The following is a 16,205-nucleotide window of genomic DNA, read 5'->3' on the forward strand; positions in this document are numbered from 1 at the left end:
ATAACCTTTCCTTACTACGCAATGTTCCGTATTCTGAGCACAAGAATATCTCCCCTTTCCTTCTTGCCACCTGTAGAATATAAATATTCTGGAGAGGACGTGGCGAGGAAAAAGCACAAAATGGCCGCATGCGTATTGAGAACCCCTTCACCTTTGATCAACCGTGAAGGCCAAAACGACAATCAGCTTTACACAAGGACTTTGTAGGTCATTTTCGTTTGACGAATTATATCAAGAAAATTGAAATACAATGTTTCATCTTTAATATTGCTAAACCTACATTGGAAACAAAAGGATGGATTTCTAAAAAAATACAAAACCGAAAGTGCACAGCACATACACATGACTTAGGAGATATGGACAATGTGGCCACTTAATATGGTTTTTTCTCCTCTTTTGCAGATTTTTTTTTCGGATTAATGTTTACTATCGGTAACAGGCTCAACAAGTTAACACCCTTTACAGTTTATTGAAGAAAACATTTCTAACCAAACAAGAAATACATTATCGAATAAATGTCTTAGATTCTGTGCTATGTCTACAATTTAAATAGCGATGGCATTTAACTTTAATGAGTGGTGGAAAGAGGCCAAGCTTACCCGGCAACAGTAGAAAAATTGGAGACAGAGGACCTTACAACAGCCGAGGCCCTAGTGACCTTGTCTGGGGAAGACATAAAGTCACTTGGGTTAACGATTGGACAACGAAATTTGTTAAAGAATGAGGTTGAGAAGCTGAAGCGACAAAATGTGAAGGCGAGTTCTGACAACACCGATAGTGTGGAAGCAATGGACCAAGGCGATGAATCCGAGCAAAGTCAAACACCTGGTAAGCAAAGCGAACGTCATATAGACTGCAACACAAGTAAAATACTTAAACTTATGAACAATTCATCTTGGGTGACTGAATACATTCTAAAGTGCGCAAAAAACAGCGAGTGACAACACAAAGCAACGAATACGGTGAAATATTAGCTTCTCGAGGACAGAGAATATGTCAGTAATCGAAAGAAGCATTATTAAAAAGTTGGTTGCAGTATAAACATAATCTCTGTACCAATTTGAAAAAAATAGAGAAATATGTACGTCTACAGTACTGTGTTGTCAATAGCTCACCCTCATAACAATAGCTGCGTAATGCTTGAGAATATTTCCATAAAGTTTACTCTATAAGCAAATATTATAGGCCTAAGTCTTTGAAACATGGCACATTGTATACTCTATCATTGCAAATTGTACATCATGAGTAGAACAATAGACCATACGGCATTCCGACATGATTTGGGTAATAGAGACGAAATGTATATTACGGTCAGATGAAAAGTCAGTAGATCTATAAAAAGATATACTAAATAATGTTAAGGTCCCTCATCGTTAATTGCCCCATTTTATAACCAGTTAAAAAGAGTCTAAAGGGAAAACGTTTTGGTTATAAATTGGACAGATTTTACCGTAATATTTTAAGATATATGTAATAAAAAATTAACAGATCGACATATTATTTTTCATTCTTCATCTAGTGAATGTTTCTCATTTCTCGTCAGAGCTAACTTTAAGGTATTCATACTAACAATCAAGAATATAAATAAGGCACCACTTGCATATCGTGAATAAGTTACCCTCGCGAGGTTTCGAAAATTCAAGATGGTAGCCCAAATATATATCCCAAATATATATACACTGAATTACCCAAAAATGCTGTTGTTTGGCGGCCCATGAATGTAACATACTCTGTTATTCGCGAATGTAAAGTAATGTTATAATTCTTTTGTATTTACAGATTTACTACGAGTGCACATGGTGAAAACGGAACTAGCAAACAAGAGAAACGAACTTCAAGGTAATACATGTTGTACACTTGTAATGATATTTAAACATTTAAACGAACATCTCTAAAAGGGATGAGAGAATAGTGTGCTGAATCTAACAAGGTGATGTTTCCAGAGTCAACCCTTAAAATGTGATAATTCAAAGTTACCGGGTAAACTATTAAGATTGCTTGATTTTTCAGCTTCAGTTTCTTATGAAGTAGCCTTTTGTCTATTCTTATTTCAGTTCAACCGAGAAAGCTGTCCTTATTTTAAATGACGAGTGGGTAACTTCAAAGGATGGGATTTCTACCGTCCATCGACAGGTCGCACAACAAGCAAAGGATGCTGGTTTGAATGTCCACGTCACAACTTTAGAAGAACCGTCCAGGGAGGACGTGTCAGATGCTGAGCAGAAAAAAATCAAAATTATTACAGCGATTAAAAAAGGATCTAAGAAGCGAGATCTTAGCTGTATAAATGCTACCCACAGGACGTACTTTCCAAAGCTGGAAGAAAAACATTTAGAGGTTATAATTGGCCATATACCAGTAACGTCAGAGGGCGTGGCCGACATCAAAGATGACCGGCTAAAAAGATGCAGAGTGTTTCAATTTGCTCACACCATTCCAGAAGACACCGAAATTTCAAAGAAGACTCAAATCCGATGAAAATCGAAGACAAAGAGGAAAAGATCATGGAGCTCGCGAAACGTGCAGACGTGATCTTCTCCGTTGGCCCTCGTATATACAACCATTTTGACGGAAAGTCGGTAGATTGAGTAATGTTGTACACAAACAGTACATTCCGTATCCTGACAAGGGTTTCTTCGATTTACAAATCAAGCTACCAGAACCAAACCATCCCGTGCGAATTCTGACTGTCGGTCGCGTCGACGGAGTTGCACATCTTAATGGATATGACATCATGGCCGAAGCCCTGAGTAAAGTATGTGAGCAATACGCTGAGATGGGCATGCCTTTACCGAAATGGGATATCAGAGGAATTCCTGAGGACAAATTCGAAGAAAGCAAAGAATTTATCGACAACCACACAAGGTCAGAATATCTCCAGTGCATCCCTCATCCGTATGGTACACAGAAGCAGATAATGGAAGATCTGAAGCAAAGCCATCTCTTCATCATGCCATCGAGGAGTGAACCCTTTGGCATGGTTGGTATGGAAGCCATTGCAGCCGGACTGCCAGTTCTCGTCACCAAACACTCGGGTCTCGCAGATTTCATCGAAGAGCACTTCAACATTGATGCCGAAAGAATGGTTGTAGACGTTGGGCTGAATAACTATGCCCGTGAAAAAGATGTCGACATTTGGCGGAAGCGTATCATCAACGCTCTGATCAGCAAAAACATGGAGAACAATTTCAGTAAAGCTGCGGAAATGAAGGAGAAACTGCAATCTTTAAGTGCAATACCTGATACTCACAAAGAATTTCAAAATATGCTTAAGGGAAACTAGAGCAAAGAGTTGAACCCTGGTTAACATCGTATCACCTACTTTGCAGACATTAAAGAAGACCGCTTTACAGAAGAGGATGTTAGTGTCCCCTCACGAACGTCCTCTTTTGTAAAGCGGTCTTCTTTAATGTCTATGAAGATGAATTTCAGGGTTTCCTATTTACTTAAGCGGAAACCTACTTTGGAGATATTAAAAAAGACCACTGGCAAATTGAGAAATGAATATAACCTTTTGTATAGAAATATAAAAAAAATTGTTTGTCAGAAACACGCTGCAAACATGATTAATTAATTAGTCCAGAAAATTCTTAAGGTCACTGTTCTGTATGACCTTGAAATCAAATAGTCATGTTTAGACCTTTCTTAAAATTCAATTAGCCGTAGTCGAGATATTTTAGAACAGTAATTAACATATCAATAGAGGTTCTAGATTGTTCTCTTATATAACCATTTAAGGCGATATACCGAAGGATTCAAAGCGCGAGTCGGTTGCTATCGCTGACAACGTTCCAAACGCGCACTTTGGACGTGCAAAATCTTACTGTTCCTTTGTTTTCTATGGATTTTCTAAAATGGTCAAAATCTTTCAACTCTCTCAATTGTAAACCAATTTAGCTGATTTTTGTAGGATTATTGAAATAATACGTGAGAATGTAGATAAGCATGCATTTCTGAAAATTCCGGAAAGTTTAAGAGATATCACCGTGAAACCCTTCAAAATTTCACAAAATGGCATAGTAGATATTTTTTTCTGTTCAAAAATTGTTTGTACCTGAACAAATGACCTAATCCATGCTAAGGGCTCTAAACAGGTATCTAAGGGAGCCGTCATTATTTATGGCCTGGGGGGTCGGAGGAATCTGAGGGGGAGTCACTCAAAAATCGAAAGCTACAAGGGGGTTGCTCAAAAGTGGAGAACAAGAAAGGGGGGCTACTCAATTTTGTTGACATGTATTGAAGCATTTAGTGGAGTTACGAATTAATACAACAATAATAGTAAAGATATGTATATTCATACACGGTATTTGTGTACACACACACACACACACACACACATAATTAATATATATATATATATATATATATATATATATATATATATATATATATATATATATATATATATATATATCGCCTTTGACATTATAGAATTCTACCCGTCAATCACAAAGAAATTGCTAACAGAAGCCATCCATCACGCACGGAAACACACCGACATCTCCGACGAAGAAGAAGAAATCATAATGCACTCAAGAGAATCCGCACTGTTCAACAATGATTCCGTAAGACATGTTTGACATAACCATGGGAAGTTTTGACGGAGCTGAGATATGTGAGCTCGTCGGATCGTACATCCTCTCCCACCTCAGCAAGAAACTCGGCAAAGAAAACACCGGCCTTTACCGAGACGACGGGCTCGCCATCACAAGCAGTAAATCAGCAAGACAATGCGAAAAACTGAAAAAGGAACTCACTTCCATTTTCCACGCATTCGATCTCCGCATAACTATCCAAGCGAACATCAAGACCACTAACTTCCTTGACGTAACATTCAACCTGGAAAATGCCTCTTATCAGCCGTACAGCAAACCAAACAATCAGCTTCTCTACGTCGACAGGCGATCCAACCACCCCCCCCCCCCCCCCGACAATCCTGGAACAAATACCTACCTCAGTCAACAGCAGAATATCAAACATCTCAGATTGTGAAGCAACATTCAAGAAAGCAGCCCCCGACTTCGAAAAGGCGCTGAAACAAAGTGGACACACATACAAAATGAAGTTCGAGCCCCCGTCACCAAGCAACGAAAACAAAAGAAAACGAAGCAGACAAATCATTTGGTACAACCCCCCGTTCAACAAGGCAGTGAAAACTAACATCGGCAGAACATTCTTAAACTTGATTAAGACCAACTTTCCAGAAGGCCACCGTCTACACAAGCTCTTCAACAAAAACAACGTGAAAGTAAGCTGCAGTTGCTCCAGAAACATAGGAAGTATAATCAAAGCCCACAACAACCAAATACTGCTTAAAGACAGGGAACAAGAGAAGTTGTGCAACTGCCGAAAAAAAGACGATTGTCCACTTTCAGGAAACTGCCTCACCTCTTCAGTAATATACAAAGCCACTGTAACCACAAACAACGATCAGAAACACTACATTGGACTCACGGACTCAACCTTCAAACAAAGATACACGTATCACAAGTACACTTTCAAAACTCCCAAGCACAGAAATAGCACAGAAGCTCTCAAAATTCATATGGAAGCTCAAAGACAACAACAGAAACTACGATATCAAATGGTCAATCATCGACAGAGCTCCCCCCTATTCAAATAAAACCAAACGCTGCAACCTTTGCATAACAGAAAAGCTCCATATAATTTATTCAGACAGCAAATCAACCCTTAACAAACGAACAGAATTCCTCTCAAAATGCAGACACCGCAGCAAATTCCTCCTCATTAATAACATTAATAACTGACTTGCCATTGGCCGCAACCGCTTATTTGAATATGCATACTCACCTGCAACACAGTATAAACAGTCCCATTCCCGCCAATACTTCACTCCTGATGATTGCTTAGCGCATGAAACAGCCTGTAGAGTGACAACTACAAGTTCTAGATTCTCAGTATATATATATATATATATATATATATATATATATATATATATATATATATATATATATATATATATATATATATATATATATATATATATATATATATATATATAATCATAATACAGGTGGTTTCAAGAGAAACTAAAATCTCATTACACTATGTGTTTCACGTTATTGTGATCTTCAGACGAGAATGATCAGCTATTCGACGTGGCAAGCCTTATGTTAGAGGCTAGTACTGAGTACATTTTTCAGTATTTCCTGATTAAAGATTGATATACTTGCCTGATCATTAATGAGAAACGTCTGCTTTCTATATTCTACATTGTATAGGTTACCGATAGGGGAAAATGTGTAAAGCAAGCTTATTCTGATGCTATAAAGTTTAAAACCAGTTGAATGCCTTGACAACAAACCCATCTTTCATTGCAGGAAAATAATAGTAAATAATAAATATGAATAAATGTATGTCTGTCGCTATTTTTTCGGTTTCAAAAAATATAGTTGAATTCTGTGAACTGAAATATAAGTTTTGGAATACTGTCTCAGATTTATTTTCCTTTGAGTTTTTTATACGAAAAAAATACTCCCCAAGTGCCACCAAATAACACCATTTTAATCTCTATTTTTCAAAAGCTCCAATGGCAGGAGGGGGACACCCCCTCCTGACCTCCCCCCCCCCCCCCGACCGCTTATGCGGTCTCTTGTGGTGCTTTCGCACCACATCTTCCCCCCTCTTGAAAAAAAATCCTACAGAATAACTGCATGTCACCAGAGCACTGGATACAGAACTGTACATCAGCCCCTGCCACAGCAATTGGAACCTCCTTCCGACAAAGACCTATACCACAGGGTTTAATCAGGGCCTGTCGCAGCAGCAATCCATTTTACTGTGTAGATATTTAACTTTCCCAATTTTGGGGGGGGGGGAGGGGGGTCACTCAAATTTCTGTAGTAGAGAGGGGGTTACTCAAACACGTCATGGTTGGCAGGGGGGGTTACTCGAAATTTTGGAGTTTCGAAAGCAATTCCTCCGACCCCCCCCCCGGCCGTAAATAATGACGGCTCCCTAATGTTTATATTCAGAAATTTTGGAACATTTTGTGCAAATTTGTAGGAGCTGAAACGTTTTAAAATATAACTGTGAAAATTTGTATATGTGTGACGTCACTGATCAATCGCGTGACAAATCTGCGTCTTTTGGAATTGCACGGTTCTATAAACCTTTATAATGCAAAGGAAACCATGAAAAATTTGCATTTTGATTGGTTTTGGAAATTACCCCTGGCAACCGTTGCTTTGCAATTTGAATCCTTCGGTATCCCCTTAAGTATAAATAGGGAGGGCACAGATTTTCAGTCAGACATTTTGGATCGTGTCCCTGACTTTGGACACTCCAGCAGTTTAATTTCAAGATTTTTCAAGACCTTCACTGCCACGCTCGATTTATACTGTTGAATTAAACCTCAAGCTCAAGCCTACAAACCAAGGACTGCTCACTAATCGATCTGTCTCACTGTCTGATTCTGGAGCTTTCTGCCGTCCCAGCTGAGATAAGTAACCTGTAAACTTTTACTATTTGTACTCTATACTTTGACTTAGTCATTATTTTTATTTTTTGTGATAAATGTTAAAGAAATTCGCTGACTTCATCTTTTTTTTCTGACACAACAACAGACAAAATATGAACTTGAAGAAAACATTCTGGTGTCAATAAACAGGCCTCATCCATTACCTGGCATGTGAATCAAAGCATCACGCGGTTGTCCAACACTGTATGATATTTTGTAAAAACACAGAGAGAAAACTAAAGTGATCAAAACATGTAAACTTGATTTTTTTAATAGGAATCGATTGATAGCTTATTCTAAACAATCATGTAAACAACGAGATAAAATGAACAAAATTGATATTCATTATCTGTTCTCTGTGCATAATCATAACGGGAAAATAGCTGACATTTTTCCTGGTGTTTTTCATTATTTTATGTTATGTAGAGCAGTGAGTTTATTCATAGTTATCTTTAAAACAAGGTATTAGCCTTGCAAATCAATCTTTGCGTAAACAGTGGCTGACAGATGCATCTAGTCTTGAATAACACTCACTCGTTAGAGTAACATTTCAATATTTACAAACATTGGCTTTATTGAATGGTTAGACAATCACAATGGAATTCAAATACTACTGTGCGATCTTCTTCTTGGGAGAATGGTGTTAAAATTAATAAATTGTCGAACAATTTTGTTCAAAACGACCATTCAGTGTCTTCTCGCTTCACTACAACATGCGAAAACACAGTGATACACTTACAGCAAAACGCATGGAGTACAATGTGTTGTGTGATCATGCATGCCAACTGAACGTTAATGCACATCAGAATCACGTTGTAAACGATACGTTTAGAGTGCTACAAACAATTTGCATGAAATGGTAGGGTACTGGGAATTTTCATTTGGTTTATGGAGTGTGACAAATCTTTACGTTATAATAACATCAAAAATAAACATAACTGAGGAAGTGGTCAAAGCTAAAACTTAACGAGTTCAAAGAGTGATTCTCTATCCGGAATTCATACTTCTCTCCATGTGTAGGAACCGTTGGGCAGTGGTTAGAGTACCGGACGCACTATCGGAGGATGTTAGGATCGAGACTTTAGCACGGAGTTGTGCCCTTGAGCAAAGCCTTTACTCCTCATTGCTCCAATTGGAAGTGGGTTGTGGGTATCCCTATCATATAATTCGGCTTTTGCCCATTGGATGATGGATAAAACAAAGATACGTATGATTTTACAAGTTCGTGCTTTTAAACAGAAAGTTTGCTGTTTTCAAACAGAATTAAGGTATTTGCTACCATGTTGATTCAAAGAAGTAGTAAACAGAGTAGATAAAGGGTAAGAAAAGGTAATAGTTGACTTTGCCGTGACCATTACACCAGTTTCAATCCTCCTCTAATAACTAGTAGTGGTTACAGCATGTTTGTGACCTTTAAACTCATAGCTGTAAAACTGGACGGAAAGTCCCACATTTTTGTAATATGACAAATACTGCTACGGAAGAAAGACATGGACCGAGCATTTTGAGTTGGTAAGTACGTTTCTGTTCTCGTGGCTATAAACTTTAGCCAGCATCATTTTTGTCTCTTGTCTAAGCTATGGAATCATATGGATCTAATTTGACATGTTTCGGACGTGTGATAGTATGAATATGGTGAACACCATTAACCCTGCACAGACTTACCTCACTACACAAATATATCCTGTTTTAACTTTTTTACCGCCACAGTTGACGACGCTGTTGACTTTTGCCAGGCGTATCAATATGTTACATTTCTACATTAGATTTTTAACGGTCAAATTGCTTTGTTCAATATCACTTAGCGAAGGTTGTCAACAACAAGCACGGCCGCCATTTTTGATTTCCACGAAATGTTATTGTATAGATATGTCAGCTGATGAAATGCCGATGGCAGTAACCAGACGCGTGGATAATCGGTTTGTCTTCGGGTTTTCTGCAGAATATTATGACCGTACGCCGCGCTCTTTTGGTTAAATAAAGGAAAAATAACCAAGTGTTCTAAAGCCAGGAAACTATGCAGCTACGATACTAATTGTAGGCATACATGGGACGTTTGCAGGGTCTAAATCGATGCCAACTTTGGTACGCTGCATAGCGGTGTCCTTAATGACCTGCTTACTGTATATTGACCCAAAATATATTCTACAAACAGATCGTTCGAACTCGTTTATTCACAGAAACTAAGCACAAGAATATCTCTCCCTTTTCTTCGTGCCACCAGTTGTCCCCTCGCCAGAATATAAAGATTTTGGAGAGAACGTGACAAGGAAGAAGCACAAAATGGCCGCATGCGTACTGAGAGCCCCTTGACCTTTGATCAACCGTAAAAACCAAACCTACAAGCACACAGAGAACATGACATGGTGATATATTTTGGTAAGAATTTAGGGCATGTTAACACGTGAAGGACATGTAACTACAAGATCTACGGATACGCATGACAGCACATCTTTTAAGAAGAGACACATTCAAAATTTTCTTCACTCACAAAGCACCTTATATGTAGTATACGTTTCTGCCTATTTATTCAAGTAGATTTAGTTCCGACTATGTTCCCATTTAAGGGAACCAAACTGTATCAATCAAATCATTGCACACTGTAAACAAACGAGGTTGACAGCCAAATCATGATGTAATTATGCATGCGATGATTGGTTCCAACTTCACGACTTTTACACTGTAGCAGTTTATGGGGGGTCAAAGTTCAAATATTCTTCCGCAATAATCGTGTCGACGTCATAGCAGAGCAAGCATATTTTTGAAACGGTATGTAGTTTCGATTCATGCACTTTTTTGAGTCTACCCTATTTTTGACTTTTGAATTTGGCAGTTTAAATATGGACTAAATGCTTGCGAGACTATAATAGTATTTGATGAAAGGTAGGCGAGATTTACAGGTAATATTATAGTAATGTTCGTATTTTTCAGTTGTCGTTTCTGGCTACTAGATACCAGGTATAATATGTTAGCTTTGGTACAGAATTCACCTCTGTAAATCGCCTAAACGTCAGTGACGAGTATTTTCAGCTTCGCCGGGTAAAAATATGAACAACATAGTTTTATTTCTACGAAATGATTATTGAGCAGCGTTGACATACTTGTCACAATGCACTGAAATCCTCGAACGGTGAAGCTGCGGCGTTCCGCATTCTCAAACCTTCCATGAGGATTTGCAAAAAAGAGTATAATAAGTATGATGTTATAAATTGAAACATCGTATGTTTACAGTTTCGATTTTACATTGTCTTCATTTAATTTTCGCTATAATCCGTGACATTGTGAACGTTCGATTAATGGCGTCCTTACTTGACCCTTGAAACCGAAGCGCACTTTGACCTTATAAATTGATGTTCGCAAAATACTGTTGTGTTACTCCATAGATTGTACCTGATGTCTATAGTTGCTCGATATTCAAAAATAGGGGGGGGGCTGTTTCTCACTGCGTGATTGTCACAGTCCTACGTCATAATGTGTCATTTTAGCCACGATGACATCGATGAACAAACAACAGAAAGCTGCCACAAGGCGTGTACACTTCACAAACACAATGGCGACACAGGTGACCTTCGGGCAGACGCTAAATCTGACGAATACAGAGATCACAATTATAGGGGTTCTGAACAACAACGTGCGATGAAATTATATCTTAATTACTTACGGATAGATAGTACCAAGGTGTTCCATTGCTTTAATAATTCTATCGCATATTCTTAAAGCAGTAATTCCCAACCCTGATTTCGGATTAGTCCATATTGATATTGAGTACATACAGGGTGTTAGTCGTTTCTTTTACATTGACATTTTTATCAAATTAGCCAATTTGCATAAAGCTGATAAGTGACCTTAATGATTCGGAGAAAAATTCAGAACAGTGATATTTTGGAAATGCGAAACCGAAACAAACACCTATGACCCCAAAGGTTTCGGTCGTAACCAATGCAATGAAGTTAAAATGTGTGATTTCTATAAGCCATCGAGTATTTCATGCATAATTTTTTCTGCACCCTCAGATGCATTTCCGTGCGCATCTTCAAACTCTGTTGCAAGATCTGAACAATTTACACGTACCACGTGCTGACCATATATGGACAATAGGTTCACAACGATTCTGAAAACAAATAAGCGGGAATATGACCCATTGAATATGACATCACAATATTTTTCAAGGGTAATAGCTTCACCAGTATTGAAACCTGTCACACTCTGTTTACATCTTTTACCATCTTGACGATGGCAAAGACGGTAAAAGATTACATGTGAATCTACCCTATGATGGAATGTTATCCGTTGTTATCCATCCGTTTTCTAGTGTTACAGCTTAAAAGAGGAGGAAGCGAATTTTCAAAACATAGATAATGTAAACTAAACTGTGAATAACTACGATTATTGGAGTCCAACCGTCTTTCTCAGAGGCTGTAGCTTTCTGCCAAGATATCAATTACCATGTGCATGACAGTTGAGACAACGGTTCAATTTCCTCTGTGTGCATAACACATACACATGCTTTATGGATATATGTGGCCCAGGTTATTCAGGATTTCTTCTCCTCTTTTGCAGATTTTTGCGGATTGACGTATTGTATCGGTAAGAGGTTCAACAAATAAGAACCTTTTACAGTTTATTGAGTTAGGCTGGAGAAATCAAGTGCAATCAAACAAGGAATGCAATTATCTAATAAATACCATAGCCAATTAATCTGTGTTCTGTCTACAATTTAAACAGCGATGGCATTTGACTTTAATGAATGGTCGAACAAGGCCAAGCTTACCAGACAACAGTCGAAATATTGAAGGCAGAGGACCTCACAACAGCGGAGGTCTTAGAAACCTTGTCTGAGGCAGACATACTGTCACTTAAGTTAACGCTTGGACAGCGAAATTTGTTAAAGAAGGAGGTTGAGAAGCTGAAGCGACGAAATGCTAAGGCGAGTTCTGACAACACTGATAGCGGGGAAGCAATGGACCTAGGAGATGAATCCGAGCAAAGTTCAACTCCCGGTAAGCAAAGCAAACGTCCCATAGACTGCTACACAAGCAAAATACTTAAACCTATGAGCAATTCACCTAGGGTGACTGAATGCATTCTCAAGTACGCAAAAACAGAGAGTGACAACACCAAGTCACAAATACAGTGAAATATTAGCTTCTCGAGAACAGAGAATATGTCAGTAATTACAAAGGAAGCCTTATTAAAACGTTGGTTGCAGTATTAACATAATCTCTGTACCTATTTGGAACAAAATACAGAGAAATAAATTCAGAATACTGTGTTGTCCATAGCTCATCCTCTTGACAATAGCTGCGTAACGCTTAATAATCTTTGCGGCACTTGATAGGTCTTTTGTTGACCGAGGTCAAACGGCGGAAGGGCCCGTACGCTGTACGACCAAGGCAGGCTAACAACGTTATTTAATTTTGTGTTCTATTTCAACATCAACAACATTTCTACAACATCAAATGTCTGACTGCATTTTATTGAAGTGCAATCATGTGATCAACTCAAGTTCTTCGAGATTTACACTGAGTTATGCAATAATGCTGCTGTATGCGGCCTATGAATATAACAAACCCTGTTATTTACGAATGTAAGGTACAAATTCTGCTCTATTTACAGATTTGCCTTCTAGTGCACATGGTGAAAATGAAACTGTAAACGACAGAAACGAAGGTAATACATGTTCAACATCTGTAATTATATTTTAATGGCTGTTAAGGTTACGAGCATCTCTTAAAGAGATCACATACAGAATTCTAACACGGTGGTGATTCAAGAGTCAACCCTTAAAATGTGATAATTCAAAGTTACCGGCTAAACTATAAATCGCTCTATTTTTTCAGCTTCTCTTTCTTATGAAGTAGCCTTTTGTCTTATTATTCATATTTCAGTTCAACCGGGAAATCTGTCCTTATTTTAAATGACGAGTGGGGAACTTCAAAGGGCGGGATTTCTACCGTCCATCGACAAGTCGCACAACAGGCACAGGATGCTGGCTTTGATGTCCACGTCACAACTTTGGAAGAACCGTCCAGGGAGGACTTGTCAGATGCTGAGGCGAAAGATATCAAAATAATTAAAGCGAAGAAAAAGGATCTAAAAAGCCAGATCTTAGCTGCATAACTATTACCCACAAAACGTATTTTCCAGGGCTGGAAGAGGAAAATTTTAAGGTTATAATTGGACACATACCAATAACATCAGAGGGCGCTGATGACATCAAAAAAGACCGTCTAAAAGGATGTAGAGTGTTTCAGTTCGCTCACACCATTCCAGAGGATACCGACGTTTTCAAAGACGGCTCAAATCCGATGATAACCCAAGAAAAAGAGGATAAAATCATAGAGCTCGCGAAGCGTGCAGACGTTGTCTTCTCCGTTGGCCCTCGTATATACAACCATTATGACGGCAAGTTCCGTAGATTGAGTAATGTTGTACACAGGCAGTACATTCCATATCCTGACAAAGGTTTCTTTGATTTACAAATCAAGCCACCAGAACCAAACCATCCCGTGCGAATCCTGACTGTCGGTCGCGTCGATGGAGTTGCACATCTTAAAGGATATGACATCATTGCTGAGGCCTTAAGTAAAGTATGTGATTTTACAAATCTGTAAGCATGCCTTTACCGAAATGGGATATCAGAGGAATTCCTGAAGACAAACACGTAGAAAGCAGAAATTTTATCGAAAAGTACAAAAGGTCGGAATATCTTCAGTACGTCCTTCATCCGTATGGCACACAGAAGGAGATTATGGAAGATCTGAAGCAAAGTCATCTCTTCATCATGCCGTCGAGGAGTGAACCTTTTGGGATGGTTGGTATGGAAGCCATTGCAGCTGGACTTCCTGTTCTCGTCACCAAACACTCGGGTCTCGCAGGTTTTATCGAACAGCACTTCGACATCGATGCTGAAAGAATGGTTGTAGACGTAGGGCTGAATGACTATGCCCGTGAAAAATATATCGACAATTGGCGGGAGCGCATCATCGACGCTCTGATCAGCAAAAACAGGGAAAACAAGTTCAGTAAAGCTGCGGAAATAAAGAAAAAATGCAAACATTACGTGCAATTCGTGATACTCACGAAGAATTCCAAAAGATGCTTCAGGGAAACTAGTTTAAAGAGTTGAATCCTAATGATCTCCGTATCACCTACTTTTGAGAAATTAAACAAGAGAAGTTAATGTTCGTAAGGGGGATTGTCTACGGGAGACGAATTTCAGGTTTCCTACTTACTTAAGCGGTACCTACTTTGGTGATATTATTAGTAAAAGAAGACCACTCGCAAATTGAGCTACAAATCCTTTTTGCATAGAAATATAAAGTATTGTTTTTAAATGTTACAAACACACTGCATATTAATTTCTCCATTTATGAATTTTGCCCATTTCTACAGAGGACATCAACGTATATTTGATGTGTATGATTGGCACACTGTCCTTCTCTCTAAGACAGGTCTGTTTATGTGTTGCAAATGAAAATTTGTGATGGTTAAAATCTAAAACTACTGCTCATTTAAAACGATTGATCGATTCAACATTTTTCATTAATATCGATTGATTTAATCATAATGATGTTGCATATCTGTCATTTTCTTTAAAAGTAGGCAGTGCTGACCGACTTGCAAGACTACATCTGGCAAGAGAATCTTGAAAGACACTTTTACTTTTTTAACAGAAGTGGAGTTATTAAAAGTAGATTTATCAAATGAAAAATCTTTCAAAGTCTTACCATTGCTAATAGGCACTCAAATATGTGTTTTATTCTTCAAATCGTACGGAGTGCGTCCCCAAAATACAATGATTGTTGTCAGGTTTGCATTTGTGTTATGTTTTTGTAAAAACTTTATTACTATTTCTAAACTTTTGGTCACAATTATTGTCTGTTAATATACACAGAAATATGGATTAATAACAAGACAAAGAAAACAACGCCATACAATGACACTGTAGCTCTTCAAATATGAACCTAAGAAAACATATTCTGGTGTCAATAAACAGTACTCATCCATTACTTGGCATGTGTATCAAAGCATCACACGATTTGTATGATATTTTGTACACACAGAGAGAGGAAACCAAAGTGACCAAAACATCTAAACTTGCTTTGCTTATAATTAATCGATTGATAGCTTATTCTAAACAATTGTGTAAACAATGCGATAAAACGAACAATATTGATATTCATTATATGTCCTCTGTACATTATAATAACGGGACTATAACTGACATTTTTCCTGATGTTTTTCATTATTTGAGTTATGTAGACCAATGCATTAAGCTTATACGTATGTTTAAAACAAGATATTAGCCTTGCAAAGCAATGTTTGCGTAAACAGTAGCTGTCAGATGCATCTAGTTCGAATGACACTCACTCGTTAACAATAATAATACATTATGTACAAAAAAGGGCTTTGTTGAATGGTTTGACAATCACAATAGGATTCCAATATTACTGTGCGATCTTCTAGCAGGGAAAATAGTGTTTAAATTAATAAATTGTTTATCGTTTTTGTTAAAAACAACCATTCAGTGTCTTCCCTAACACATTTGAAAACACAGTGATACACTTTCAGTAAAACGCATGGTGTAAAATGTGTTGTGTTATCATGCATGCCAAGTGCACTTTAATGCACATCAGAATCACGTTCTCAACGATTTGCATAAAAGGGTAGGATACTGGGAATTTCGATCTGATTTATGAGTGTGACAAAACTTTACGCT

The 16,205-nt window shown here is 38.0% G+C and overlaps 1 protein-coding gene across 2 annotated transcripts; it reads left to right on the top strand.

The window, feature by feature from the left end:
• The first annotated feature begins 8,891 nt into the window (after positions 1–8,891).
• LOC139148350 (uncharacterized) lies at positions 8,892–15,998 on the top strand. 2 transcript variants are annotated; one of them, XM_070719761.1, is made up of 5 exons: positions 8,892–8,995; positions 9,708–9,862; positions 12,044–12,483; positions 13,100–13,153; positions 13,372–15,998. In XM_070719761.1, exons 3-5 carry the CDS (start codon positions 12,231–12,233, stop codon positions 13,398–13,400), a joined length of 336 nt encoding a protein of 111 aa, XP_070575862.1. In that variant the 5' UTR covers positions 8,892–8,995; positions 9,708–9,862; positions 12,044–12,230; the 3' UTR covers positions 13,401–15,998. The 2 variants fall into 2 exon arrangements, with proteins under 2 accessions (XP_070575862.1, XP_070575853.1); XM_070719752.1 differs by lacking the exon at positions 9,708–9,862 and having other exon boundaries at positions 8,899–8,995.
• Positions 15,999–16,205: the final 207 nt, after the last annotated feature.

This window comes from Ptychodera flava, chromosome 2 (genome assembly GCF_041260155.1).
Source record: "Ptychodera flava strain L36383 chromosome 2, AS_Pfla_20210202, whole genome shotgun sequence".
In the NCBI taxonomy this organism is placed as follows: domain Eukaryota; kingdom Metazoa; phylum Hemichordata; class Enteropneusta; family Ptychoderidae; genus Ptychodera; species Ptychodera flava.